Genomic DNA, 26,809 nt, shown 5'->3' on the forward strand with positions numbered 1-26,809 from the left:
TCATTCTCAATCAGTGCCCCGTTCCTGCCTTCTCCCCATACCCCCTGACTCCGCTATCCTTAAGAGCTCTATCTAGCTCTCTCTTAAATGCATTCAGAGAATTGGCCTCCACTGCCTTCTGAGGCAGAGAAGTCCACAGAATCACAATTCTCAGACTGAAAAAGTTTTTCCTCATCTCCGTTCTAAATGGCCTACCCCTTATTCTTAAACTTTGGCCCCTGGTTCTGGACTCCCCCAACATTGGGACCATGTTTCATGCCTCTAACGTGTCCAACCCCTTAATAATCTTATACGTTTCGATAAGATCCCCTCTCATCCTTCTAAATTCCAGTGTATACAAGCCTAGTTGCTCCAGTCTTTCAACATATGACAGCCCCGCCATTCCGGGAATTAACCTAGTAAACCTACGTTGCACGCCCTCAATAGCAAGAATATCCTTCCTCAAATTTGGAGACCAAAGCTGCACACAGTACTCCAGGTGCGGTCTCACTAGGGCCTTGTACAACTGCAGAAGGACCTCTTTGCTCCTATACTCAACTCCTCTTGTTATGAAGGCCAACATTCCATTGGCTTTCTTCACTGCCTGCTGTACCTGCATGCTTACTTTCAGTGACTGATGCACTAGGACACCCAGATCTCATTGCACGTCCCCTTTTCCTAACTTGACACCATTCAGATAATAATCTGCCTTCCTATTCTTATCACCAAAGTGGATAACCTCACACCTATCCACATTAAACTGCATCTGCCATGCATCCGCCCACTCACACAATCTGTCCAAGTCACCTTGCAACCTCATTGCATCTTCCTCACAGTTCACACTGCCACCCAGCTTTGCTAATGGTACTTTTAATCCCTTCATCCAAGTCATTGATGTATATTGTAAATAGCTGCGGTCCCAGCACCAAGCCTTGCGGTACTCCACTAGTCACTGCCTGCCATTCTGAAAGGAAACCATTTATCCCCACTCTTTGCTTTCTGTCTGTCAACCAATTTTCTATCCATGTAATAATCCTCCAATACCATGTGCTCTAATTTTGCCCACCAATCTCCTATGTGGGACCTTGTCGAAGGCTTTCTGAAAGTCGAGGTACACCACATTCACTGCCTCTCCCCTGTCAATTTTCCTAGTTACATCCTCAAAAAATTATAGATTAGTCAAGCATGATTTCCCCTTCGTAAATCCATGTTGACGCGGAACGATCCTGTTACTGCTATCCAAATGCGCCGCAATTTCGTCTTTTATAATTGACTCCAGCATCTTCCCCACCACTGATGTCAGACTAACTGGTCTATAATTTCCCGTTTTCTCTCTCCCTTCTTTCTTAAAAAGTGGGATAACATTAGCTACCCTCCAAACTACAGGAACTGACCCTGAATCTATAGAACATCGGAAAATGATCACCAATACGTCCACAATTTCTAGAGCCATCTCCTTAAGTACCCTGGAATGCAGACCATCAGGCCCTGGGGATTTATCAGCCTTCAGTCCCATCAGTCTACCCAAAACTTTTTCCTGCCTAATGTGGATTTCCTCCAGTTCCTCCATCACCCTAGGATCTCTGGCCACTAGAACATCTGGGAGATTGTTTGTATCCTCCTTAGTGAAGCCAGATCCAAAGTACCGGCTCAACTCGTCTGCCATTTCTTTGTTCCCCGTAATAAATTCCCCTGCTTCTGTCTTCAAGGGACCCACATTTGCCGTGACTATTTTTTTCCTCTTCACATACCTAAAAAGGTTTTTACTATCCTCCTTTATATTATTGGCTAGTTTACCCTCGTACCTCATCTTTTCTCGCCGTATTGATGCTTGACTAATCTTCTGGAATTCTTTGAGGATGTAACTAGGAAAATTGACAGGGGAGAGCCGGTGGATGTGGTGTACCATGACTTTCAGAAAGCCTTTGACAAGGTTCCACATAGGAGATTAGTGGGAAAAATTAGAGCACATGGTATTGGAGGTAGGGTGCTGACATGGATAGAAAATTGGTTGACAGACAGAAAGCAAATAGTGGGGATAAATGGGCCCCTTTCAGAATGGCAGGCAGTAACTAGTGGGGTACCGCAAGTCTCGGTGCTGGGACCGCAGCTATTTACAATATACATTAATGACTTGGATGAAGGGATTAAAAGTACCATTAGCAAATTTGCAGATGATACAAAGCTGGGTGGTAGTGTGAACTGTGAGGAAGATGCTATGAGGTTGCAAGAATAGGAAGGCAGAATATTATCTGAATGGTGTCAAGTTAGGAACAGGGGACGTACAACGAGATCTGGGTGTCCTAGTGCATCAGTCACTGAAAGGAAGCATGCAGGTACAAGCAGGCAGTGAAGAAAGCCAATGGAATGTTGGCCTTCATAACAAGAGGCCAACTTGTTGGCCTTCATAACAAGAGGCGTGGAGAATAGGAGCAAAGAGGTCCTTCTGCAGTTGTACAGGGCCCTAGTGAGACCGCACCTGGAGTACTGTATGCAGTTTTGGTCTCCAAATTTGAGGAAGGATATTCTTGCTATTGAGGGCGTGCAGCGTAGGTTTACTAGGTTAATTCCCGGAATGGTAGGACTGTCATATGTTGAAAGACTGGAGCGACTAGGCTTGTATACACTGGAATTTAGATGGATGAGAGGAGATCTTATCGAGACGTATAAGATTATTAAGGGGTTGGACACGTTAGAGGCAGGAAACATGTTCCCAATGTTGGGGGAGTCCAGAATAAGGGGTAGGCCATTTAGAACTGAGATGAGGAAAAAAAAATTCAGTCAGAGAGTTATGAATCTGTGGAATTCTCTGCCTCAGAAGGCAGTGGAGGCCAATTCTCTGAATGCATTCAAGAGAGAGCTAGATAGAGCTCTTAAGGATAGCGGAGTCAGGGGTTATGGGGAGAAGGCAGGAACAGGGTACTGATTGAGAATGATCAGCCATGATCACATTGAATGGCAGTGCTGGCTCGAAGGGCCGAATAGCCTCCTCCTGCACCTATTGTCTATTGTATTGCCTTTTTAGTTATCTTCTGTTGCTCTTTAAAAGAGTCCCAATCCTCTGGCTTCCCACTGTTCTCTGCTATGTTATACTTCTCTTTTATTTTTATGCTGTCCTTGACTTCCCTTGTCAGCCACGGGTGCCTCTTAGTCCCCTTAGAATCTTTCCTCCTCTTTGGGATAAATTGATCCTGCAACTTCTGCATTATTCCCAGGAATACCTGCCATTGCTGTTCCACCATCTTCCCTGCTAGGGCCTCCTTCCAGTCAATTTGGGTCAGCTCCTGCCTCTGTAATCCCCTTTGTTATACTGTAATACTGACACTTCCGATTTCCCCTTCTCCCTCTCAAGGAAGATACCAAAACACGAAAAACATCTTGGAGATGGACCAAACGCATGCAGGTGCGACTAGTGTATCTGGGACATGTTGGCCGATGTGGGCGAGTTGAGCCGAAGGGCCTGTTTCCACGTGGTATCACTCTACCAGATTAGAACCTAGACAGCTGAACGAACACAGCTGTCGGTGGAAGGCTAAAATAAACTCTACTGTACAAAGGGGGGGGGATGAAAGAAACCAGTCTTGAGGAATATATAGAATTGAACAAACAATTTGTACACAACAAGCGGAAAAAACCCTTTCTAAAACTCAGTGCCCTCAAACCCATCTACAGAGCGCGGGAGAGGCTGCGGCTCCGGGCGAGGCTCCTGATGCTGACGCACCAGCGGCAACGTGATTCACCCACAGATGTAGTCGCCATACTCTTGCAGCGCAGACCCACCCCACCCCCCCCGCCCCACAACGCCCCTAACCACCCACCCTCCCCTCCCCTCCCCTCCCCCCCCGCCCACCAAGGATGGTAGGTTAATTGGCTTGGTAAATGTAAAAATTGTCCCGAGTGGGTGTAGGATAGTGTTAGTGTGCGCAAATCGCTGGTCGGCGCGGACCCGATGGGCCGAAGGGGCTGTTACCGCGCTGCCTCCCTCCCCCCGCGTCCCCGCTTCCCCCCCCTCCCCCCCTCCCCCCCTCCCCCGCTCCCCCCCTCCCCCGCTCCTCCCCCCGCGTCCCCGCTCCCCGCTCCCCCCCCGCTTCCCCTTCCCCTCCCCCACCGCTTCCCCTCCCCCCGCGTCCCCGCTCCCCCCCCCCCCCCGCTTCCCCGCTCCCCCCCCCCCCCCCCGCTTCCCCTTCCCCTTCCCCTCCCCCCGCGTTCACGCGCCTCCGCGAGCGGAATCGTTGGAGCTGGAGCCGCGCGCGGCCTCTTTAAACGAAGTGCGCGCGTGATCGCCGGTCCCGCCCGGATCACAAGGGCGGCTATGTCCAGCTGATGGGGAGCGGAGCGCGGCTGCGGAGTTGCGACTCACCAACAGGTTGGCGCTTTTATTGTCGCCCTCGCCGCTCGCCATCTTCCCCACCGACCCGTCTGCCGCAGTCACCGCCGCCCCTCACTGCGCCTGCGCGGCTTTCGCCCATCCTGCGCCTGCGCGATTTCCCGGCTTGCCATTGGCTCACTCTGTGCCCATCACGTGGCTTCACCGGCAGCTTCCTCTTTCTGATTGGGTCAATTATCCGCCAGCTCGGGCTCTGATTGGTTCAGCTCTGCGTCCGCACCTTTCCGCAGGGCCATCATTGGTCAGGGACAGACAGTGACAGAGACTGGACAACGGGGGGGGGGGCTGGATAACAGGTGCGGGCGGCCACTCGGCCCTAAGGCCACCTGGGCAACAGGTACAGGAGGCCACTCGGCCCTAAGGCCACCTCGCCCTTGGTGGCCACTCGGCCCTAAGGCCACCTGGCCCTTGGAGGCCGCTTGGCCCTTGGAGGCCCCTCAGCCACCTGACCCTTGGCGGCCACTCGGCCCTAAGGTCACCTGGCCCTTGGAGGCCACTCGGCCCTTGGAGGTTGGCAGCCTCTTGCTGGAGACCGCCTTCCGGAGCCTGCGGAGCTCACGGTCCCTGGTTACAGTCCGACTTCGGGAGCACCAAGCCACAGGAGCTTCGACCTCCCCGACCGCAGGAGAATAAAGAGGAAAAAGATTAGACTTTACTGCCTCCATCACAGTGAGGAATGTGACACCTGCTGTCCTGGATGTTTATGTTAACTTTTCTGTAGCTGTGGGTTGGTTTGTTAGTATGGTGTGTGGTCATTCGAGTGACAATAAACTGACCTTTGACCTTAAATGGCCTACCCCATATTCTATAAGAAAATAACTGCAGATGCTGGTACAAATCGAAGGTATTTATTCACAAAATGCTGGAGTAACTCAGCAGGTCAGGCAGCATCTCGGGAGAGAAGGAATGGGCGACATTTCGGGTCGAGACCCTTCTTCAGACTGATGTCAGGGGGGTGGGACAAAGGAAGGATATAGGTGGAGACAGGAAGATAGAGGGAGAACTGGGAAGGGGGAGGGGAAGAGAGGGACAGAGGAACTATCTAAAGTTGGAGAAGTCGATGTTCATACCACTGGGCTGCAAGCTACCCAAGCGAAATATGAGGTGCTCCAATTTCCGGTGGGCCTCACTATGGCAATGGAGGAGGCCCATGACAGAAAGGTCAGGCTGGGAGTGGGAGGGGGAGTTGAAGTGCTTGGCCCCCGGGAGATCAGATTGGTTAACGTGGACAGAGCGCAGGTGTTGAGCGAAACGATCGCCGCCGAGCCTGCGTTTGGTTTCGCCGATGTAAATAAGTTGACATCTGGAGCAGCGGATGCAATAGATGAGGTTGGAGGAGGTGCAGGTGAACCTCTGTCTCACCTGGAAAGACTGTTTGGGTCCTTGGATGGAGTTGAGGGGGGAGGTAAAGGGACAGGTGTTGCATCTCGTGTGGTTGCAGGGAAAAGTGCCCGGGGATGGGTTGTTTGGGTAGGAAGGGACGAGTGGACCAGGGAGTTACGGAGGGAACGGTCTCTGCGGAACGCAGAAAGGGGAGGGGATGGGAAGATATGGCCTGTGGTGGGGTCCCGTTGTAGGTGACGGAAATGTTGGCGGATGATTTGTTGGATACGCTGGCTGGTGGGGTGGAAGGTGAGAACGAGGGGGATTCTGTCCTTGTTACGAGTGGGGGGAGGGGGAGCAAGAGCAGAGCTGCAGGATGTAGAAGAGACTCTGGTGAGAGCCTCATCTATAATGGAAGAGGGGAAGCCCCGTTTCCTGAAGAATGAGGACATCTCCGATGCCCTCGTGTGAAACACCTCATCCCGGGCGCAGATGCGGCGTAGACGGAGGAATTGGGAGTAGGGGATAGACGTTTTGCAGGAGACCGGGTGGGAAGAAGTGTAGTCCAGATAGCTGTGCGAGTCAGTGGGTTTATAGTAGATGTCAGTCACTAGTCTGTCTCCTGTGATGGAGATGGTGAGGTCCAGAAACGGGAGGGAGATGTCGGAGATAGTCCAGGTATATTTAAGGGCAGGATGGAAATTGGAAGTGAAGTGTATGAAGTTAGTGAGTTCTGCATGGGTACAAGAGGTAGCACCAATGCAGTCGTCGATGTAGCGGAGGTAGAGTTCGGGGATGGGGCCGGTGTACGCCCGGAACAGGGATTGTTCGGCGTACCCGACAAAGAGGCAGGCATAGCTAGGGCCCATGCGAGTGCCCATACCTACGCCTCTGGTTTGGAGGAAGTGGGAGGAGTCAAAGGAGAAGTTGTTAAGGGTAAGAACCAGCTCTGCTAGGTGGAGGAGAGTGTTGGTAGATGGAGATTGGCTGGTTCTATGGTCGAGGAAGAAACGGAGGGCTTCGAGACCATCCTTGTGGGGGATGGAAGTGTAGAGTGACTGGACATCCATGGTAAAGATGAGGGAGTGGGGGCCTGGGAACCGGAAGTTATCGAGGAGATGGAGAGCGTGTGAGGTGTCTTGGACGTAGGTGGGGAGGGATTTAACCAGGGGGGGATAGGATCGAGGTAGGTGGAAATAAGTTCAGTGGGACATGAGCAGGCAGAGACAATGGGTCTGCCGGGACAGTTCTGTTTATGGATTTTAGGTAGGAGGTAGAATCGGGTCGTGCGGGGCTGGGGAACTATAAGTTTGGAGATCGCCGGAAATGGTGAGGCCCGTGATGGTGCTGATGATAAAGGTCTGGTGTTTGTCAGTGGGGTCATGGTCTAGGGATATGTAGGAAGAGGTGTCTGAGAGTTGTCGTCTGGCCTCGGTCCGGTAGAGGTCAGCACGCCAGACTACCACAGCACCTCCCTTGTCAGCGGGTTTGATGATTAAGTCCGGGTTGTTGCAGAGTGAGTGGAGGGCTGCACGTTCAGGAGGGGAGAGGTTAGAGTTAGTCAGGGAAGTGGAGAATTTGAGGCGGTTAATGTCACGCTGGCAGTTGGAGATGAATAGTTCTAGTGAGGGTAGTTGGCCAACCGGGGGGGTCCAAGAGGAGGGGATCCATTGGAGACGGGAGAAGGGGTCATCAGTGGGGGGTGAGGACTCCTTCCCATGGAAGAAGGCTCGGAGGCGGCGGAAGAAGAGCTCCACGTCATGGCGGACGCGGAACTCGTTGATGTGGGGGCGGAGGGGAACAAAGGTGAGGCCTCTGCTGAGGACAGACCGTTCGGTGTCTGAAAGGGGGAGGTCAGGGGGGATGGTGAACATCCGGCAATTGTGGGGGTTGGGGTTGGATGAAGGCAGGGGGGCAGGTGGAGGTGGAAGGGATGTATGGTGAGGGGATGGTGGGTTAACAGAGCAGAGGGGGACATACAGTAGAGGTCAGCACGCCAGACTACCACAGCACCTCCCCTTATTCTTAAACTCTGACCCCTGGTTCTGGACTCCCCCAACATCGGGAACATTGTTCCTGATCTACCCTGTCCAACCCTTTAAGAATTGTAGAGGTTTCTATCTATAAAATCCCCTCTCATTCTTCTAAATTCCAGTGAATACAAGCCCAGTCGACCCATTCTTTCCTCATATGACATTCCCGCCATCACAGGAATTAACCTCGCAAACCGATGCTGCATTTCAATATCAATAATGTCCTTCTTCAAATCAGGAGACCAAAACTGCACACAATGCTCCTTCACTGAAATCCTCTTGCAATGAAGGCCAATGTGCCATGCTTTCTTCACTGTCTGCTGTACCTGCATGCTTACTTTCAGTGACTGGTGTACAAGCACATCCAAGTCTCATTGCACCTCCCCTTTTCCTAATCTGACACCATTCAGATAATAATCTGCCTTCCTGTTGCCACCAAAGGGAATACCTCAGATTTATCCATATTATACCGCATTTGCCAGGCATTTGTCCACTTACCCAATCTATCTATGTGATAAGAGCACAATTATGCCATTTGGCCCATCAAGTCTACTCCGCCATTCTATCATGGCTGTTCTATCTCTCTCTCCTAACCCATTCTGCTTTCTCCCCATAACCCCTGACACCCGTACTAATCAAAAATCTATCTCTGCCTTAAATATATCCATTGACTTTGCCTCCACAGGATTCTGTGGCAAAGAATTCCACAGATTCACCACCATTTGACTAAAGAAATTCCTCCTCATCTCCTTCCTAAGACGTACAGGTTTGTAAGTTAATTGGCTTGATAAATGTAAAAATTGGCCTTATTTTTAAAGTGCGGGGATCGCTGATCGGCACAGACCCAGAGGGCTGAAGAGCCTGTTTCCAGGCTGTATCTCTAAACTAAAAACCCTTTAATTCTGAGGCTATGACCTCTTGTCCTCGACTCTCCCACTAGTGAACATCCTCTCCACATCCACTCTATCCAAGCCTTTCACTATTCTGTACATTTCATTTAGATCCCCCTCATTTTTCTAAACTCCAGCGAGTACAGGCCCAGTACTATCAAACGCTCATCATATGTTAACCTCAGTCCTGGGATCATTCTTGTAAACCTCCTCTGGACCATCTCCAGAGCCAGTACATTCTACCTCAGATATGTTGCCCAAAATTGCTCACGATATTCCAAATGCGGCTTGACCAGCACCTTATAGAGCCTCAGCATTACATCCCTGTTTTTGTATACAAGCCCTCTCAAAATAAATACTAGCATTGCGTTTGCTTTCTTTAATATCGATTCTACTTGCAGATTAACCTTTTGGAAATCCTGCACCCGCACTCCCAAGTGCCTTTGCACCTCCGATTTCTGGATTATCTCCCCATTTAGAAAATAATCTATGCTTTATTCCAACGACCAAAATGCATGACTCCACACTTTGCCACAATATATTCATCTGCCATTTCTCCGCCCACTCTCCCAACCTTACCAAGTCCTGCAGAATCCCTGCTTTCTCTACATTACCTGCCCCTCCACCTATTTTCATATCATCCACAAACAAGGCCACAAAGCCTTCAATCCCCTCGTCCAAATCATTAATATACAATGTGAAGAGCAGCGTCCACAGAACAGAGCGCTGGGGAACGCCGCTCATCATTGACAGCCAACCAGAGAAGGCCCCCTTCAACGCCAGTCTTTACCTTCTGCCATCCAGCCAACCTGATATCCATTTGATATGATGGCCTCTCATCTTCCTTAGCAGCCTCCCATGTGGCAAGTCTATCCATGTTCTCCACAGATGCTGCCTGACCTGCTGAGTTACTCCAGCACCGTGTCCTTCAAATGTTTAAAGGGATCTGGGGGTCCTTTCACATCTCAGTAAAAGATCGGAGGAAACCCCCAGTCATAGGGGGAACGTGCAAACTCAACACAGCAGGAGCTCGTCCAGCTGTACCACTGTGCTTGTTTGTTTAGACTTAGGACTGGCTTACTTACAAAAGATAGAGGGTTGTGGTGGAAGGACATTATTATGCAGGACCTTCTTGAAACTGATCCAGGAGAGATAGCTGATAGAAAGAGCAGAAGGAGTGGGGTAAAAGCTGGCAAGTAATAATGCCAGTAAGGAATGGTTAATTGGTGGATGAGTCAGACGGTGGAGAGGAGAGTGGAAATAGCAACCAAGGTTAGAAGCGATAAGTGGAAAAGCCAAAAGGGTGCAAATGGTGGAATCTGAAAAGTGAGGAAGATAATTTATATACTACTGAATGAGTGAATGTACCCCAACTACAAATGGCAATGATATGAATTTTTATGCAGTGTAAGAACTGCAATCTGATCCAAATAAAAATTATACCATTGAAATATTGACCTATCAGAAGGTATAACATACATCTAACATTGTTAGAATGCACTAATACATACCAAATGCAAAGGCATATAATTGTGATCAACTTTCAATCTATCTACCAGGTTGTGTGTTTGGGAGGTGCATGGAAGATAAAATAGTTCTGATACCAGGAACAGTGTGAATGTAATAAATTTATTGAAAATAAGGTCCTGGATGTAAATTTGTAGCAGTACAATATTTTATCATTTTAATTAAATCAAGTTTTTATAAACAATGTGCGCATAATACAAATAGGATTCATACCCATATAGAGATACCGTAATGCACAATTTCCCATTACACCTCTTGAAAAATTTGCATTTGTATTGTTCCTCTCACCTCCGTATATCCTAAAGCGCTTTACAGTGAATTAAATACTTTGTGTAGTTACTATGTCCCAAACAAATGCAATTTTTAAACATCTTGGTAATTTTAACATTCATCAGGGTGGATTTATACTGGAGGGTACAGATAGTTCATTAGCTCCAAAGGTCAGGGATAGAATTTCAGCCGGACATTTGAAATCTATTTGAAATTCTGTACATTTCATCTTTGCACACTGATAGCCATGCATTGCATGGGGTTTCCTTTGTGGCAGAGCACTTTGTGGCATTAGAACCAAAACTTCCAAGACGTGAGCATTCGTTTATTCCGACCATTTACTGATAATACACAAGTAAAATAATACACCACAGAAATTAGAGGAAGACCTAGCCTTTCAGCTGCAGGACAGTTTCATGATGGGGGCTGGAAACAGCTTTAAAAAAGAGGGAAGAGACTTATTCTCTCAAAGTATTAAAAAAAAATACTGCTGTCTTTCAATTTATCTTAAACAGTAACAGCTGCAAGAATAAGCTGGAATCAAAATGAGATGTGCATGTATGATTCAAGGCTATTCCTATTAATCTGTACAGTGCTGAATAATGGGTTTTTCCATCAGATGAAGCTAAACCATTGTGAAGTTTAAAAGTATCACACACCATATGCTTCCACCAAAGGACATTCTTTATTACTTTTTGCCAGCTAAATGTAAAATACAGCCAAGAATCTATGCTGCTAAAAAGAAAACTAATACAATAAAGGTGTTGAAATCAATTTCCCAAAGCATTTATGGAAATGATGCAACCACAATCCCACGGAATACAGCAATGGGGCAGGGAGTGAGTAAGTGATGTGTTGTGACTGGGGATACGAGAACATGCACTAAGTGAGTTAAAGTTATTACAATAGGACAGATGTTCTCAAACTATCTCTGCAAGTATTGCTGCCATTGATGCTGAGAAAATTGTAACTAAAAGCAAAGAAAGAAAGCAAAGGGTGAGTGGTGGCAGCTGAATAAAAGCATATCTGGTCATGGTGTGTCACTTTCAAATACATTGGAGGGTTTATTCAGTTATATTCATACAAATGTCAAAACCTGCATGATGAAGTTACACAAAAATATCCATGACCTTTCAGTTCCAAGTAACAAAAACAGGAAGAAAAAAAACACTGCAATGTGTGCATGGAAACACCAAACCCTTCAGTTTACCAATAATCTGTCAATGCTTTGATGTCGTCTTCAGATTGTGAACCTTGCAAGATGCTCATGTTAAAATGCTGATGACCTACCACTGAATTTCAAACACAGTAAACAGAATTACAGGCATCTGAAAAGCACTTTGCTAAACTAGCGTACACCTATAAGAGAAAGCTAACAAAAAGATCAGGGTGGTGTCATCTTCCTCACACAAGTTCCATGTAGCATATCCAATCTTTTTAGGCCGCTTCTGGAGTCCATAATTTCTCCCAGCCTTGGTTTTCTTACTGGATGGCCATCTTCAAGGGCAAGTCAGCCAGTGAAGTCATTATCCAACTGGAATCGCGTGTCCAGGATTGCAGAAATAGATTTCTTTCTGTGGGGCCCCAGCGGTCTAAATTACCTTTCACCAGGGTGCAGTACTTTGCGACTTGCAATGGTCACAGGACAGATGGATTTAGGTTTTCAAATCACTTTCAGTAGGAAAGCAATCATTTCAGCACCTACACCCTTGATGCTTCTGCAGTTGTTGGATGACAGAAAGGCAATGGTGTAATTTAGACTGGGCGCCATGGCCCTTGACTTTGGGGTGACCATTGTATTAAGCATATCCCTGAGTGCAGCCTTCTGACTACTCACTCTGAATGCACGGGGATTCCTAGATTGCCTCAGATTAAGCCCCAGAATGCATCAACACCTGGCATGGCGCGGCTATAGATACCTGTGGCCGAGTTGATTCTGGTGGATGCCTAACTTCATTGAACCAGAGAGATCCACTGTGTTCCAGCTCACACCCATGCCGTCCAACCTTCATAGAGTTGTGCCAAGTTATCTAGATTAGTAGCTTCTTTAATCACGTAATCAACCTAGAAAATACAACGAGCGCTTCTGTATTAATATTTTAAAAAATTCAATTATAGATTAATGCTCAAAATAATTTAAATGAGAAAACAAATTGAAAAAACAAAATTTAAAGTCAGCGGATTTTCCATTTAGAGAAAGGATACAAGTTAAATTTGAGATATTCTTGAAATCGCATACATCCCTGCTGTGACTTGTAATTTAAATTTTACATAAATTTGAAATTGACTGTCATTTGCACTTAATTTTTCTTCCATGGGTTGCAAATCAAAATGGGGATGCCTCATTTCCATGGTACCCATGCAAACTTTATCTATGCAGGTTCTTTGATTCGCTGCGGAAAACAAAGGCCTGTAAGTCCTTGCCAACAATTATGTGATTGATTTTATTCCTCCTCATTACTGATTAATGAGTAGCCTATTGTGCGTTAATAAAGATTAGTTGGTGATTCTACAATTGTTTGCAGTGTATAAACTAGTGCCTCATTACCAATTGACTGACTGATAGATATCATTGAATAGCATGAGAACCAAGTCCATCTTAAAAAAACAAGTGTTGGAGTAAATGAGCAGGTCAGACAGCATGTCTGGAGAACAAAGATATGGAGACACAAAATGCTGGAATAACTCAGCGGGTCAGGCAGCATCTCTGGAGAGAAGGAATGGGTGACGTTTCGGGTCGAGACCCTTCAGACTGATCTTTGAACAAAGATATGTGATATTTTCGGTCGTGATCCCTCTCACTATTGTGTCCTTTTGTGTATTAACCAGCATCTGCAGTTCTCTGTTGCTACATTTTGACTAAACCAAGTCAAGCTTGCTTTTTTATTGTTCTGATTGGGAGGCAGTATCCCATTACAATAAAACAAAATAAATGTAAAAATTAATGTGGTTAAAATTAAACTATTTAAAGTAGATATAAATTAACAATAAGCAGGAAACAAATTAACAGAATGGGTAAGCAGAGATGAAGAATCAATTTGAATTATTTAAAGAAGGGTTCTTCAAACTGTCATGCCACCAAATGACACATTATTTCATTGTGCATTGTCCACGAGCACTGAATTTTGTAAACCAGGGTAAATTTGTCAATTCGCATCATGCTTGGGCAATAAGCACATTTTTAAATGAAGTGATGCATTTTACACTTTTTGTAACTCATCTAGAAGCACTTTTGTAATGATAATATTGGGATAAGAGTTTGATTGTAATAGCAGTTCCAATCTGTGCATCAACCTTTCGGTTGTTTTCCCTCCCCATCTTTTTTGGAAGCTAATCACCCTTGGACTGCTTGTGTCTGAAAGAATCAAGAAGTTAACAGAATGTTAAATGTCTGAAGAAGGGTCTCGACCCGAAACGTCACCCATTCCTTCTCTCCCGAGATGCTGCCTGACCTGCTGAGTTACTCCAGCATTTTGTGAATAAATCGATTTGTACCAGCATCTGCAGTTATTTTCTTATACTATATGTTAAATGTTTAATCTAGTTTGGTTTTGGGAAGATTGTTCCTTAGACACGAGAATGCTTTTCGCTAAGTGAAATATATTATATATTAAATATATCCTGGCATTTTACACAAAGGACTGAAAGATCACATACATAAGGTTGCTTTCTGAAATGTTATAACATTTTCACTTGCTCTTTAGTTGTCACATTTTCACGTGAATTTTTCTAGCATTTTAACTTGAGTTTTGAAAAAAATCATGTTTCATCAAGTTAGGATGTTGCCTCTTTATTTTGTGTGAACAAAGCTAATTGAAGGGAAATCTAGTAACAAATATCACAAAGAACACATTAGTTTTAATGGGACATCTTGGTTGGCATGGACGTTGGGCCGATGAGCTTGTTTTCCATGCTGTATAACTATGACTTACTTTATCCCAGATGGTGTCAAGAGGGAGTGGAAGATGTTTGTCATATACACCAGCAATGGAACAATGAAATTCCTACTCGTTAGAACTCCAAACATTGGTATTTCATCTCCACAATACTGCCCTTGTCCACATTTGTTTCCCAATTAACATGTTGCATTTCCAGCAGCGTTTGCTTTCTCTACAAGATCTCCTCCAGAATCCAGGAAGTGGCGGCGCTGTACAGCAGCTGTGGCTCGCCTGCAGTCCGTTTGCCTTTTGTGTTTGTTGTTGTTTTTTGTCTTAATTGTAGTGTTTAGATGTGATGTAGTGTTTTTTGTGGTTGTGCACTATGTGTGGGGGGGGGGCTGTAAAATTGTCTCTTCCGTACGAAGACGCAACCTTTTTTCTGGGTCGTGTCTCCGTTCCCGCTGCGGCCTACCATCGGCCAAACACCTGGAGCTGGCGGCCTCCAGCTGGGACCACCTGGGGCTCTGGTTCGCAGAGCCCGCGGACCGGACTGTACTCACCACCTGCGGAGCTGGTTGCCTTCGGAGGCTGTGGTGGCGCTGCGAGTGCAGCTGCGACTCGCCTTCGGAGGCTCGGGCCGCGGGCCCCGTGGACGTCGGAAGCTCGCAGGCCCTGCCTGGGTGGGGGCCGACCTCGGGAGCTCTGGCAGCGGCAGCGTCTTCGCCCGCCCCGAATCGCAGGGCTTGGGTCGGTCCGCTGCGGACCTTTCACAGTCCGGCGCGGCCTGTAATAGGCCGCGGGATTTTCCACCACCCGGCGGGGGCTTCAATGTCGGGAGCCACGACCGCCCCGACGTGGCAAGTTCAACAGCCTGACCGCGAGAGAAGACGGCAGGGAAGAGAAAAGACATTCTGGCCTTCCATCACAGTGAGGAGGGGCTGGAGGAGACTCACTGTGATGGATGTTTTTTTTGTTTTGTGTTGGTTTGTGATTGTGTGTGTTATTGCTTTATTTTTATTGCTTCTTATTATTGGACTGTGGGTAACATATTTTTTGGATGACAATAAAGGCGATTCTGATATCTTGGAATAGACATGTTTTTTACTTGTGTTGCTCGTTAGTCCACATCCATCGACATAGAATCAATTCCGATTCTGTGCACTTATTTCATCATCTCGCAATATCTTTACTAGACTGTCGAAAAAAATACCATGTTTTGGATAAGAGCTTTCTCCCGGTGAACTAGAAAAATAAAAAAAGATCTATCTATGAAAGACATATTTTTTGCGATGATTACAGGTCTGGCTCCTCATCAGTGACCTCTAACTACCTTCCATCATTAGACTCCTCTATGTCAATCAAAGCAGAAATAGATGCTAAAAATTTTGCCCCCAAAAGAATAATTTTTTCCAACATCAAAAAACAACCAACATATCAACCCATACCCATATTTTCTACCACTATTTGATATTTTATTTTGAAAGCATCTTTGTTTGTTTTCGGTTTTAAAAACAGTAGCGAGTGAATGCAAAGTTTGATAGGCTGCATTCAACACAGTTTATTAGAATACAAACATGCCATGACTACATTGTACCTGTTCAGCAACAGTCATCCTTCTGTTGGGATCAACATCTCTGCCTTCCAGCTTGGCCTTCACCCTTTTCCAGACACTAACAGCATAGGAATTGCGTTCCTGGACAGCTGAAAGAACAAAAAGATAATTTTGCTTTCACCATGCAATTAAATATTATTTTAACAAGTTCAACTGAGATCATCAGACTATTCCCAAATAAACATGTATTCTAAATACTTCTGAAATAGTTTAAATTATGTTGGCAAGCATATAATTGTGCCAATTTGTAGTAAAGAGATAATTGGCGAATAGTACCATTATATACCCTTCAGATTTCCAGTTTAATTTTTTTAAATGACAATGGATTAAGTTTAAGAAAATGCAAATATCTTGTTGAAAGACTGTGACCCTGGTGGTACAATGACACCAGAAATGTAAATCTAGATTCCATGCACATGACCACATTCATGTGCCTCCGGGTGGCACTGCGATGGCAGCCTCGCCAATTGTCGTTTTTTTGTTGTTACTTTTAGTGTGTTTTAAAAGTTTGTGTTACTGTTCTCTGGTTTGTTTTATGTGGGGGTGGGGGAGGAGATCTGGGGAAACTGTTTTTCAATCTCTTACCTTGCCGGAGATGCGATTGCTTTCCGGATCGTATCTCTGGTCTCTCTGCTCCTGACATCATGGCCATGCTCGGGACTGACTTTGAACCCCACCTCAGGGCCGTAGAATTACCATCATAGCCTGCAAACCCTTGCCTGGGATCGACGCTCCAACTGTGGCCTATGTATTTTACCATCGAGGGGCTCACAGTCTCATGTGGAGACTGATGTCGGGAAGCTCCAGCCGCAGAAGGTTTCGACCAGCCCCGTCCCAGGGTCAGATCGCCTGGCGCGGGGGAGCTGAGATCCCCCCCATGCAGGAGCTTGATCGCCCCGATGCAGAGGGCCCAAACGCCGCCGGCTACAGGAATCAAGATCGTCCCATCAACGGAAGGCTCGAAGTTCCCGACCGCAGGAGAACAAAGGGAAGAGATTGGACTTTGTTTCGCCTTCCATCAGTGGGGAATGTGGAGGAGTCACTGTCGTGGCTGTTTATGTTGAAATGTATTTTGTGTGTTCTGTTGCTTTTAATTGGCATGACTGTATGGCAAAACAAATTTCTTGTATGTTGCAAAACATACTTGGCTAAAGTACAATTATGATTATTATGATTATAATTGAGAACCAACTTCGCCATTTACATGCAACACATAATAAAGTACATTTTTGTAAAAGCAGGAAAATTGAGTTCTAATAATGAACATTCCAATTCATAACTAATGGAGTAATTGATAAAATGTTTACCTTTCCCAGTCTTGGGATCTCTTGCTGCCTTCTTAGGACTTGGAGCAATATTCTTGCCGGATCCTAGGGTTGTGCCAGGTGGCGTGTTTGCTGAAGCGGCAAGATTTCTCTGCGCCATCTTTCGTGCATTCTGTGACATAACTTCTGGTTGGGTCTTTTGAGTTGTACTGCTGCGAACAGCTGCAGGGAGTGCATAAGACAATCTAATTCCACACAGTGGTTTAAGCACCTTGTCATAAGGTCATGTGATACGAGCAGAATTAGGCCATTTGGCCCATCAAGTCTACTCTGCTATTCAATCATGGCTGATCTATTTCTCCCTCCTAGTCCCATTCTCCTGCCTTCTCTCCATAACTTCTGACACCTGTACTAATCGAAAATCTAAGCCATAAAAAAAATTCCTTTTATGTGAGATCTGAGCAATAATGTAACTCGGTGGATACAAAACAAATCCTTGTTCTGCAGGTTTAAATATGCCACCGGAACATTCTGAGCAAGCACTATTTAAACAATAGCATTTGTACCCATTCAACCACCATTTAGAACCACCTTTACACCCACCTAGATTAGTGCTGTGGCAACATCAAACAATGCAACCTATTGCCTACAACTGGCTTGTGTTCAGAATACTCCAGTGGCTCACTTCCAATCATCATGCAATTCTGGAAATGAAAATGCTGGTTGAAACTGCTCCTAAAGGGTTGGTGTCTGAACATTGATGTATTGTAATGCAAATGTGAATCTGGCCTCAATTGTCTGGGTATGTATGGTACATTTTAATGATTTTATTTCTTTATAATTTTTTGTAACAAACATTTCCTTCAGAGCCACGAGAGCTAAAACAGTTCAGAGAATGGGACAAAGTTTCCATTTGAAATCACATCACATATAATTTAATGAGATTTAAGGATCGGTTAATGTATTAAGGATTGCTTCAAAGAATAAAAACAAAGGTTGAAAATTTAGCAGCAAGTTGATCAAAGAGTACCTGCAGCAAAGCTGGGCTGAAATGCAGAGACAGAGGTTGGACTTGAGCACTCATTGGATTTATCTGTAACAAGTGGGGATGCAAAGCTGACCAGATCATTGTAGACACTGAAAAAAAAGAAATTTATATTGAAACATATAACCTATAAACTTATGAACCATAAGAAACCCTGTAGATGAGATGCAAAGGCGAGACACTTTATTTCAAACAAAATGAATTTAATTGGAGAGATGAGGGTAGTGGTTTTTCTAAACAGTATATTAAAATAACATATGACGAGTTCCAATTATAGAACAAAGTTAATATTCTGGTAGCAAAAATATCAAAATAAAGCTGCAGATGTTAGAAATCTGAAGCGAACTAAATTCTGTATAAACCATGAAACAAACCATTTTGGGGTCTGTGAACCATCATCAAAGCAGAATATTGAAGTGGTGATTGTGTGTTTCTAAGTAGAGCCTTAGCGAAAGATATCTAAACGTTTAAACTAGTCAGACCATCATAAATGTTTATTAACCTAACTGGACAGGCAGCATCTGTCATTCAGATACTGCCTGTCCCACTGAGTTAGTCCAGCATTTTGTGTCTATCTTCGATGTAAACCAGCATCTGCAGTGCCTTCCTACACAAACTGTTATGAAGGTCATTCTGGCTCCTGGTTTAAAAAACATCATGCTGAATAAATTATTGAGGCAAAATAGTCAAACAGTTGGTAAATATACTGCAACTATTTCAGTACTGCAATAATATATATATAATTGTACGTTAACTAATGCACATATCTATACAATAGCACCCAAGATTCTGCTCTACTGTTTATTTTACAATCCATAAAAGGCAAACACTAATTTTCAGTTTTGGTGCATCTAAATATTACTTCATCCCTGTAACACATCCAGCTGTATGTGCATTGTGTACATGAAAGGTACACTGCAGAAAAAGTTTAAACCCCATTTACAAATTTACAGCTTTCCTAGGGCATTTTCATTGAAGGTAAAGGAATCATTAGGAGGTAGTGACCATAATACAAGTTTCAATCTGCGATTTGAGAGGGAGAAGGTAAAATCAGAAGTGTCAGCATTGCAGTTGAACAAAGGGGACTATGGAGGCATGAGGGAGGAGCTGGGCAAAGTTGACTGGAAAGGGACCCTAGCAGGGATGACGGTGGAACAGTAATAGCAGGAATTTCTGGGAATAATCCAGAAGATGCAGGATCATTTTATTCCACAGGAGGAAAGTTTGTAAGGGGAGTACGAGGCAACCGTGGCTGATAAGAAAAGTCAAGGACAGTATAAAACTAAAAGAGAAAACTTATAACATAGCAAAGATGAGCAAGAACCAGAAGATTGGGAAACTTTTAAAGAACAGAACGTAACTAAAAAGGCAATATGGGGAGAAAAAATGAAGTACGAAGGTAAGCTAGCCAAGAATATAAAGGAGGATAGTAAAAGCTTCTTTAGTTATGTGAAAAGGAAAAGATTAGTTAAGACAAATGTGGGTCCCTTGAAGACAGAAACAGGTGAATTTATTATGGGGAACAAGGAAATTAGTGGGCAAAATTAGAGCACATGATATTGGGGGTAGGGTGCTGACATGGATAGGAACTTAGTAAACAGACAGGAAACAAAGAGTAGGAATTAACAAGACCCTTTCAGAATGCAAGATAGCGACTAGTGGGGTGCCGCAAGGCTCGGTGCCCGGACCGCAGCAATATATATTAATGATTTAGATGAAGGAATTAAAAGTAACATCAGCAAATTTGCAGATGACACAAAGCTGGGTGGCAGTGTGAACTGTGAGGAGGATGTTATGAGGATGCAGGGTGACTTCGATAGGTTGGGTGAGTGGGCAGATGCATGGCAGATGCAGTATAATGTGGATAAATGCGAGGTTATCCACTTTGGTGGCAAGAACAAGAAGGCAGATTATTTTCTGAATGGTGTCAGATTAGGAAAAGGGGAGGTACAACAAGACCTGATGTCCTTGTACATCAGTCACTGAAAGTAAGCGTGCAGGTACAGCAGGCAGTGAAGAAAGCCAATGGCATGTTGGCCTTCATAACGAGAGGATTTGAGTATAGGAGCAAAGAGGTCCTTCTGCAGTTGTACAGGGCCATGGTGAAACCACACCTGGACTATTGTGTGCAGTTTTGGTCTCCTAATTTGAGGAAGGACATTCTTGCTATTGAGGGTAGGTTCATGAGGTTAATTCCCTGGATGGCAGGACTGTCGTATGATGAAAGAATGGAACGACTGGGCTTGTATTCACTGGAATTTAGAAGGACGAGAGGGGATCTTATAGAAACATATAAAATGATTAATGGATTGGACACGCTAGATGCAGGAAACATGTTCCCGATGTTGGGGGAGTCCCAAACCAGGGGTCACAGTTTAAGAATAAGGGGTAGGCCATTTAGAATCGAGATGAGGAAAAACTTTTTCACAAAGAGAGTTGTGAATTTGTGGAATTCTCTGCCACAGAAGGCAGGGGAGGCCGATTCACTGGGTGGATTCAAAAGAACAGAATCAAGGGATATGGGGAGAAGGCATGATCACATTGAATGGTGGGGCTGGCTTGAAGGGCTAAATGGCCTACTCTTGCACTTATTTTCTACATATCTACTTATCTAAGGGTGCATCCAAAAATTGTTAAACTAATATAACAAAAAAATCTGTTTGACCTGAAATGTTATTTTATTATCTTTCTTACTTTAGACTTTGTGGTTTCATTTCCTTTAAAGTTGGTGTAATCTCCTGAAGCATTTCAACATGTTCCTGACTTCGGACCTGCCCCATGGCTTGCACTATAGTGAACAGCACCGTTTGGATGTTATCTTGCCAAGACTTGTATTCAGCTAAAAACTGGCGCACACTGTCTTCATAGGGAACATCTTCATTGTCCCCCAGAGCTGCTTCTTCATCCTTTCAATAAGTACAAAGGAGAGACGAATTAGATGATTTATGTTTGCAAATATTCACAATAAGTTGGAATTGCTACTGCTCTTCATGTCAATGTGATGATTTAAATAATTGTTTTCAATACTAAATGTTAAATTTCAATAAAATTTATCATGATTTTTCTTTAAATGAGCTGTTAATTTGCATACATTTTTTGTCACCAATTTCTACTTTCAAATGTCAAGGAACTAAATTCTCTCAAATCTGCAAGTCATGTGGAATTACTTGAAGGAATGTATGCCCTATTCATAATGAGCAGAAGGCCATAATTACTAAACGGTCAACTCAATAGAATTGCAATGCAAATACTTTATATCAGCCATAAATCCAACAAAGCTGAAACAGAATTCTAAGTGAGCCTGTCAATTTCCAAAACAGGTTAAATAATGAATGAAGATTATTACCTTTGCCATTGCTTTCAGAAGGTGTTTAACATCTGCCAATAGTTTGTTATGGCCAGTAAGCACAGTTTTAATATTATCCACTAGGGTCTGTATGGTTTCACAGACAGCTTCAATCTGTTGTTCCTTTTCAGTCTGCGCTGCCCTCTGAGTTGACAGATCTTGAGTCAGTTGCTTATGAGCAGAAGACAGCCATTCAGAACTTCCTATTGGATGTTCAAGACTAGTTGCCTGGAATAAATAGGAAAATACCACACAAGTCTGAAATAAAATCATCCAGAACAATCAAACAAGTACTGGCATCTATCTATATACTAAAACTCTTGTTTGTTTGTTTGTTCCTGAACTACAGCCAAAACGGTACATGATAGCATGACAATTTTAGGCCCACCTTACTCACCGTCGTCCCTTTGGTGCTAATGGAAGAAGTTTCATTGAAATCGGTATTATATTTTTAAAGTTACTCACATTTTAAAGTTTAAATCTATCTCCTAGGGAGGGAGGGAGGATAAGGGGCGTTGAGGGGGTGGAGTGAGGGAGGAAGGGGGGTTGGATGGAGGGAGGACGGAAGGGGGGAGGGGAAAGGGAGGGGGGTGGAAGGGGGGAGGGGAAAGGGATTGGAGGGGGGGAGGGGAGAGGAGAGGAGAGGGTGCTGCCCCAATGAAGGAGAGGTTTGGGCCCAACGGGTCCACTTGGTCTAGTTTAAATTAAACTAGCATTAAATTAAACTTAACATTAATATCAAGAATGAGGATTATTAAAAGATTGTGTTAAAAAGAGCTCTCATTTCCAATATTACGATAGCCCTCCAATAATGATTCATGTATGAAATTAAATGTTAGCAAATTAAGATAGATTTAAAACATCGTTCACACATGGAAATGCGTTAACAAGTATACAACTTACAAAAGAAACCTATCTTCTAGAACAAACATTTTGCCAAACTCTTGTACTCGGTCCGCCAAGGCCTGCTGCCCCCCCGGGGCTGCCTCCATTGCCAGAAACCTCATGCAGACTGGAAGAATACCACCTCGGGTTGCTTACAATCTAATGCTATCAAAATAGAATTTTCCAATATTGAGTAACAACTCAATCTCACCCCCCCTCCCCCACGGCTTACCCAAATGCGTATCCATTTCCCACTAACCCACCCTCCCCCCCCCGCGCCTTTCCCTTCCACTGGTTTCACGCCTCTCTTACAGCCTTTGTCTTTTTTATCGCCAGCCTTTGTCCAACCATCTGCCAATCCAGCCCCCTGACCCATATCCGCCCCTCAATTTGCCAGGCTTGTAACCCAGCAGCATGAATGTTGAATTCTCTAATTTTAAGCAACTTCTGCATATACTCTCCACCCCTCGTTTTATCCCAGCTCCCCCATTCCTCCAATAAAAATCAGTTAACCACTTCCAAGGTTTACAACGATGTATCCCTCTAGGGATCACACAATCCCTGGCCAACAATTGGCCTAACTGGGAACCACCCTGTATTGTTGGCCCTGATTTGTCCTGGTCTTTTCTTGCTTCCCCGCCCACCTCGCTCTATAATCAGTCTGAGGGGTCCTATCTATTTTCTCCAGGGATGCTGCCTGACCCACTGCATTTTGTGTCTATCTTTAGAATTAACCATCACCTGCAGTTCCTATTTATTCAAGTGAACCTTTAGCGACTTTGACTTTAAAACAATGGAATTCTCCTGATTGTATGTACACTGCTCTATTAAAGATCTTCTCACATATTTATTTTTGCAAACATTTCATCACTCCTCATTTTTGCCCACAATCTAATGCACCTCTCATCTCATCATCTCAACTAATGCAATGCAAGGTTAGACGTCAAAATCCTATCACGTGCAATAATGGGAAACAGTGCAAAGGTTAAAAATGAACCTAGAAAGGCAAAAACAAACCATGAAATTATATAAAAGGAAACATCCAGGAGGATCTGAGATGGAATTGAAGGCTTTGGGGCCAAGTTTGCAGATGATATGAAGATATAGACAATAGGCCATAGGTGCAGTAGGCCATTCAGCCCTTCGAGCCAGCACCACCATTAAATGTGATCATGGCTGATCATTCTCAATCAGTACCCCGTTCCTGCCTTCTCCCCATACCCCCAGACTCCGCTATCCGTAAGAGCTCTATCTAGCTCTCTCTTGAATGCATTCAGAGAATTGGCCTCCACTGCCTTCTGAGGCAGAGAATTCCACAGATTCACAACTCTCTGACTGAACAAGTCTTTCCTCATGTGAAGGGCCAGGTAGTATTGAGGAGGCAGGGACTCTGCCTAAGGAGTTGTACAGGTTGGGAGAGTGGGCAGAGATGTGGCAAATAGAATATAGTGCAGCAAAACGTACACTTGTGCACTTCCGATAGAAAGAATAAAAGTGTGGACTATTTGCTAAATGGGGAGAGGATTCAGAAATCGGAGGTGCAAAGTGATTTGGGAGTGTTGGTGCAGGATTCCCCAAAAGGTTTTGCAGGCAAATGCAATGATATCCTTCATTTTGAGAGGACTAGAATATAAAAAAAGAAGGATATAATGCTGCAGATTTACAAGACGCTGGTCAGACCACATTTGGAATATTTTGAGCAGTTTTGGGCCCCATATCTGAGGATGAACTTGCTGGCGTTGGAAAAGGTTCAGAGGAGGTTTAGTCAAGAGTATTTTATTGTCATATGTCCCAAAACAGAACTATGAAATTATTTCTTGCAGCAACAAGCGAATTACCCTGAGGACGTTTGGGTTAATGTACGAGGAGCATGGGCATGAACTCGCTGGAGTTTAGAAAGATGATGGGGGACCTCATTGAAACCCACTGAATAGTGAAAGGCCTTAATAGCTTGGATGTGGAGAGGACATTTCCAGTAGTGGGAGAGTTTAGTACCAGAAAGAACAGTCTCTGAATAAAAGGACATCAAGACGAATTTCGTTAACAAAAGGGGGGTGAATGTGTGGAATTCATTGCCAGAGACAGTTGTGGAGGCCATCATTGTTTTTATTCAATACCAGAGGTTGATGGGTTCTAAATTAGTGAGGGTGTCAAGGATTACGTGGAGAAGGCAGGAGAATGGGGTTGAGAGGGAAAAGTAGATCAGCCATGATCGAATGGCAGAGTAGACTCGATGGGCCAAAAGACCGAATTCTCTTCCTACGTCTTATGATCTTAAAACAGAAAGCCTGATGATAGTAGGGTAGCCAGTGACCGGACAAAAATTACAAGCAATGAGGAATAGAACTGCATCTTTTATTGTGCACCTTTGTGCTCCGACTGATAAAATAACAGCCTGGATTTTTGCTGGCAAGTTCTTGCAGATTCACGTATCACACAAACACAGAGGTTGCAATCTCACCGCTTCTCTCTGACAATGATTTCTTGTGAAATCCCAAAACTAGATTGTTCAAGAAATCAAATGGAGCAGCAACAAAATGATTAAACTGAACTTAGTTGAACATCTCAGTCTGCGGTGAATCACTGGGGCAACATGCAGTAGTTGCCAGTGCGGCCTGAGGTGAACCACGCAGCCACTCAAGACGAGATCAAGATTTGAGCAGATTCCGGTCATGGTGACAGCCGTTTATAGCCAATGATTGGCCACTGCTGCTCCATATGTTGACCTACTGCCCCCGTCTCAGGGTCTCTCAACTCATGTTGGATGTGACCAAAACTGACGTCTCTCCCCCCTCCCCGTCACCCAATCCTGGGCACTTCTCTATACTGCAATGTCAGAAACTATAATTTCACCAAATTGTTAAAAGATTTAATGCTCCACAAAACCATGAGATGACCGACAATGCTGTAAGAAGTCTGCAAATGTGCTAAAATAAATCAGTGCAAGGCGATTACCAGTTTATCGACTTCAGCAAATTCCAGTGGAAGGATTTTCTTATGATTATGAAACCCTTTGTAAATATGATGTAGTGTTGTGGTTGTGTGTTATGTGGGAGGGTGGGAACTGTAAAAGTGTCTCTCCCGAACGGAGACCCGACCTTTGTTTTCTGTGTCGTGTCTCCGTTCCCGCTGCGGCCTACCATCGGCCATGCACCTGGAGCTGGCGGCCTCCGGCTGGGACCACCTGGGCTCTGGTTCGCAGCTCCCGTGGCCCGGACTCACCACCTGCAGCGCTGGCTGCCTTCGGATGCTGCGGGAGCGGCTGCGACTCGTCTCCGGAGGCTCCGGCGCGGGCCGCCTGGACGTCGGAAGCCCGCAGGCCCCTGGGTGGGGGCCGACATCGGGAGCTCCGGCAGCGGCAACGTCTTCGCTCGCACCGAATCGCGGGGCTTGGGTCGGCCCGCCGCGGACCGTCTCTGCACGGCACGGCCTGGAACAGGCCGCGGGATTTTCTCCGCCCGGCGGGGGCTTCAATGTCGGGAGCCCCGACCGCCCCGACGTGGCAACTCCAACAGCCTGACCTCGGGAGAAGACGGCAGGGGAAGAGAGAAAGACATTCTGGCCTTCCATCACAGTGAGGAGGGACTGGAGGAGACTCACTGTGATGGATGTTTCTTATGTTTGGTGTTAGTTTTTGATTGTATGTGTTATTGCATTTTTATTGATTATTCTTATTGGTCTTGTTGTTGAACTGCCGATAATTTTTCATTTCACTACACATTTATGTGTATGTGACAAATAAACGACTATTGACTATTGAAAAGCTTATTTGAAATAAAAATTACACAGGCTTGTGCTCATTTTTTTTTAAACAAAATCTATTTCAACTCACCAAACGCTTAAGGAGCCGAAGTTCAAGGTCAGAAACTGAACTGCTAAATTGCGACGCAAATGAACACATTTGTTGACATTGTTTTATTAGGTCAAACAATGCAGTGTCCAAACTCAAGGCTTCAGCTGTCCGTGTTCGTAAACTTTCAAAATGGAGTATTGTGCTACAGAGGAAAGTCACCTAAACAAACGAGAAACAATTTAAGAGGTAGTAAAAAGAACCTGTGCACTATTTTCAAGCATTGCTCCTTTTATAAACCTACTTCTGAGTTCTGATCATGTGGATATTTCATACAAGTACAGCATTGAAGCAGTCATTTGGCAAAGCTAGTCCATGCCATTGTGAATGCTTCATTGAAACTATCTCCCACATTCCATCATTTGCATCAGTTATCAAACCTGCTATACTCTTGTAAAACTCATTTAGCGTTGCTAGACGGTGGCACGACATGAAGCTAAGCATGCACAATCGGAGCATGTGGTACAATCTGGGCATAGGCTCCATTCTAAAGAGTACACGAGGTGAAAGACAGCACAA

The 26,809-nt window shown here is 44.8% G+C and overlaps 2 protein-coding genes across 2 annotated transcripts in view; both read right to left on the reverse strand.

Annotated features, from left to right (window-relative positions):
• Positions 1–4,450, reverse strand: part of arl6ip1 (ARL6 interacting reticulophagy regulator 1) — a 31,058-nt gene extending 26,608 nt beyond the window's left edge. The window contains exon 1 of the mRNA XM_078417526.1: positions 4,340–4,450. Within this exon, the coding sequence (XP_078273652.1) occupies positions 4,340–4,381 (42 nt within the window). The 5' untranslated portion in view covers positions 4,382–4,450. The remainder of the gene's footprint in view (positions 1–4,339) is intronic.
• A 5,781-nt stretch (positions 4,451–10,231) lies between these two features.
• smg1 (SMG1 nonsense mediated mRNA decay associated PI3K related kinase) overlaps positions 10,232–26,809 on the reverse strand; it is a 126,185-nt gene continuing 109,607 nt past the window's right edge. The window contains exons 57-63 of the mRNA XM_078417527.1: positions 26,273–26,452; positions 21,556–21,783; positions 20,904–21,115; positions 18,195–18,301; positions 17,207–17,386; positions 15,882–15,988; positions 10,232–12,473 (exon numbers count right to left, since the gene is read on the reverse strand). Coding sequence (XP_078273653.1) covers positions 12,396–12,473; positions 15,882–15,988; positions 17,207–17,386; positions 18,195–18,301; positions 20,904–21,115; positions 21,556–21,783; positions 26,273–26,452 — 1,092 coding nt within the window. The 3' untranslated portion in view covers positions 10,232–12,395. The remainder of the gene's footprint in view (positions 12,474–15,881; positions 15,989–17,206; positions 17,387–18,194; positions 18,302–20,903; positions 21,116–21,555; positions 21,784–26,272; positions 26,453–26,809) is intronic.

Source organism: Rhinoraja longicauda, chromosome 21 (genome assembly GCF_053455715.1).
Source record: "Rhinoraja longicauda isolate Sanriku21f chromosome 21, sRhiLon1.1, whole genome shotgun sequence".
In the NCBI taxonomy this organism is placed as follows: domain Eukaryota; kingdom Metazoa; phylum Chordata; class Chondrichthyes; order Rajiformes; family Arhynchobatidae; genus Rhinoraja; species Rhinoraja longicauda.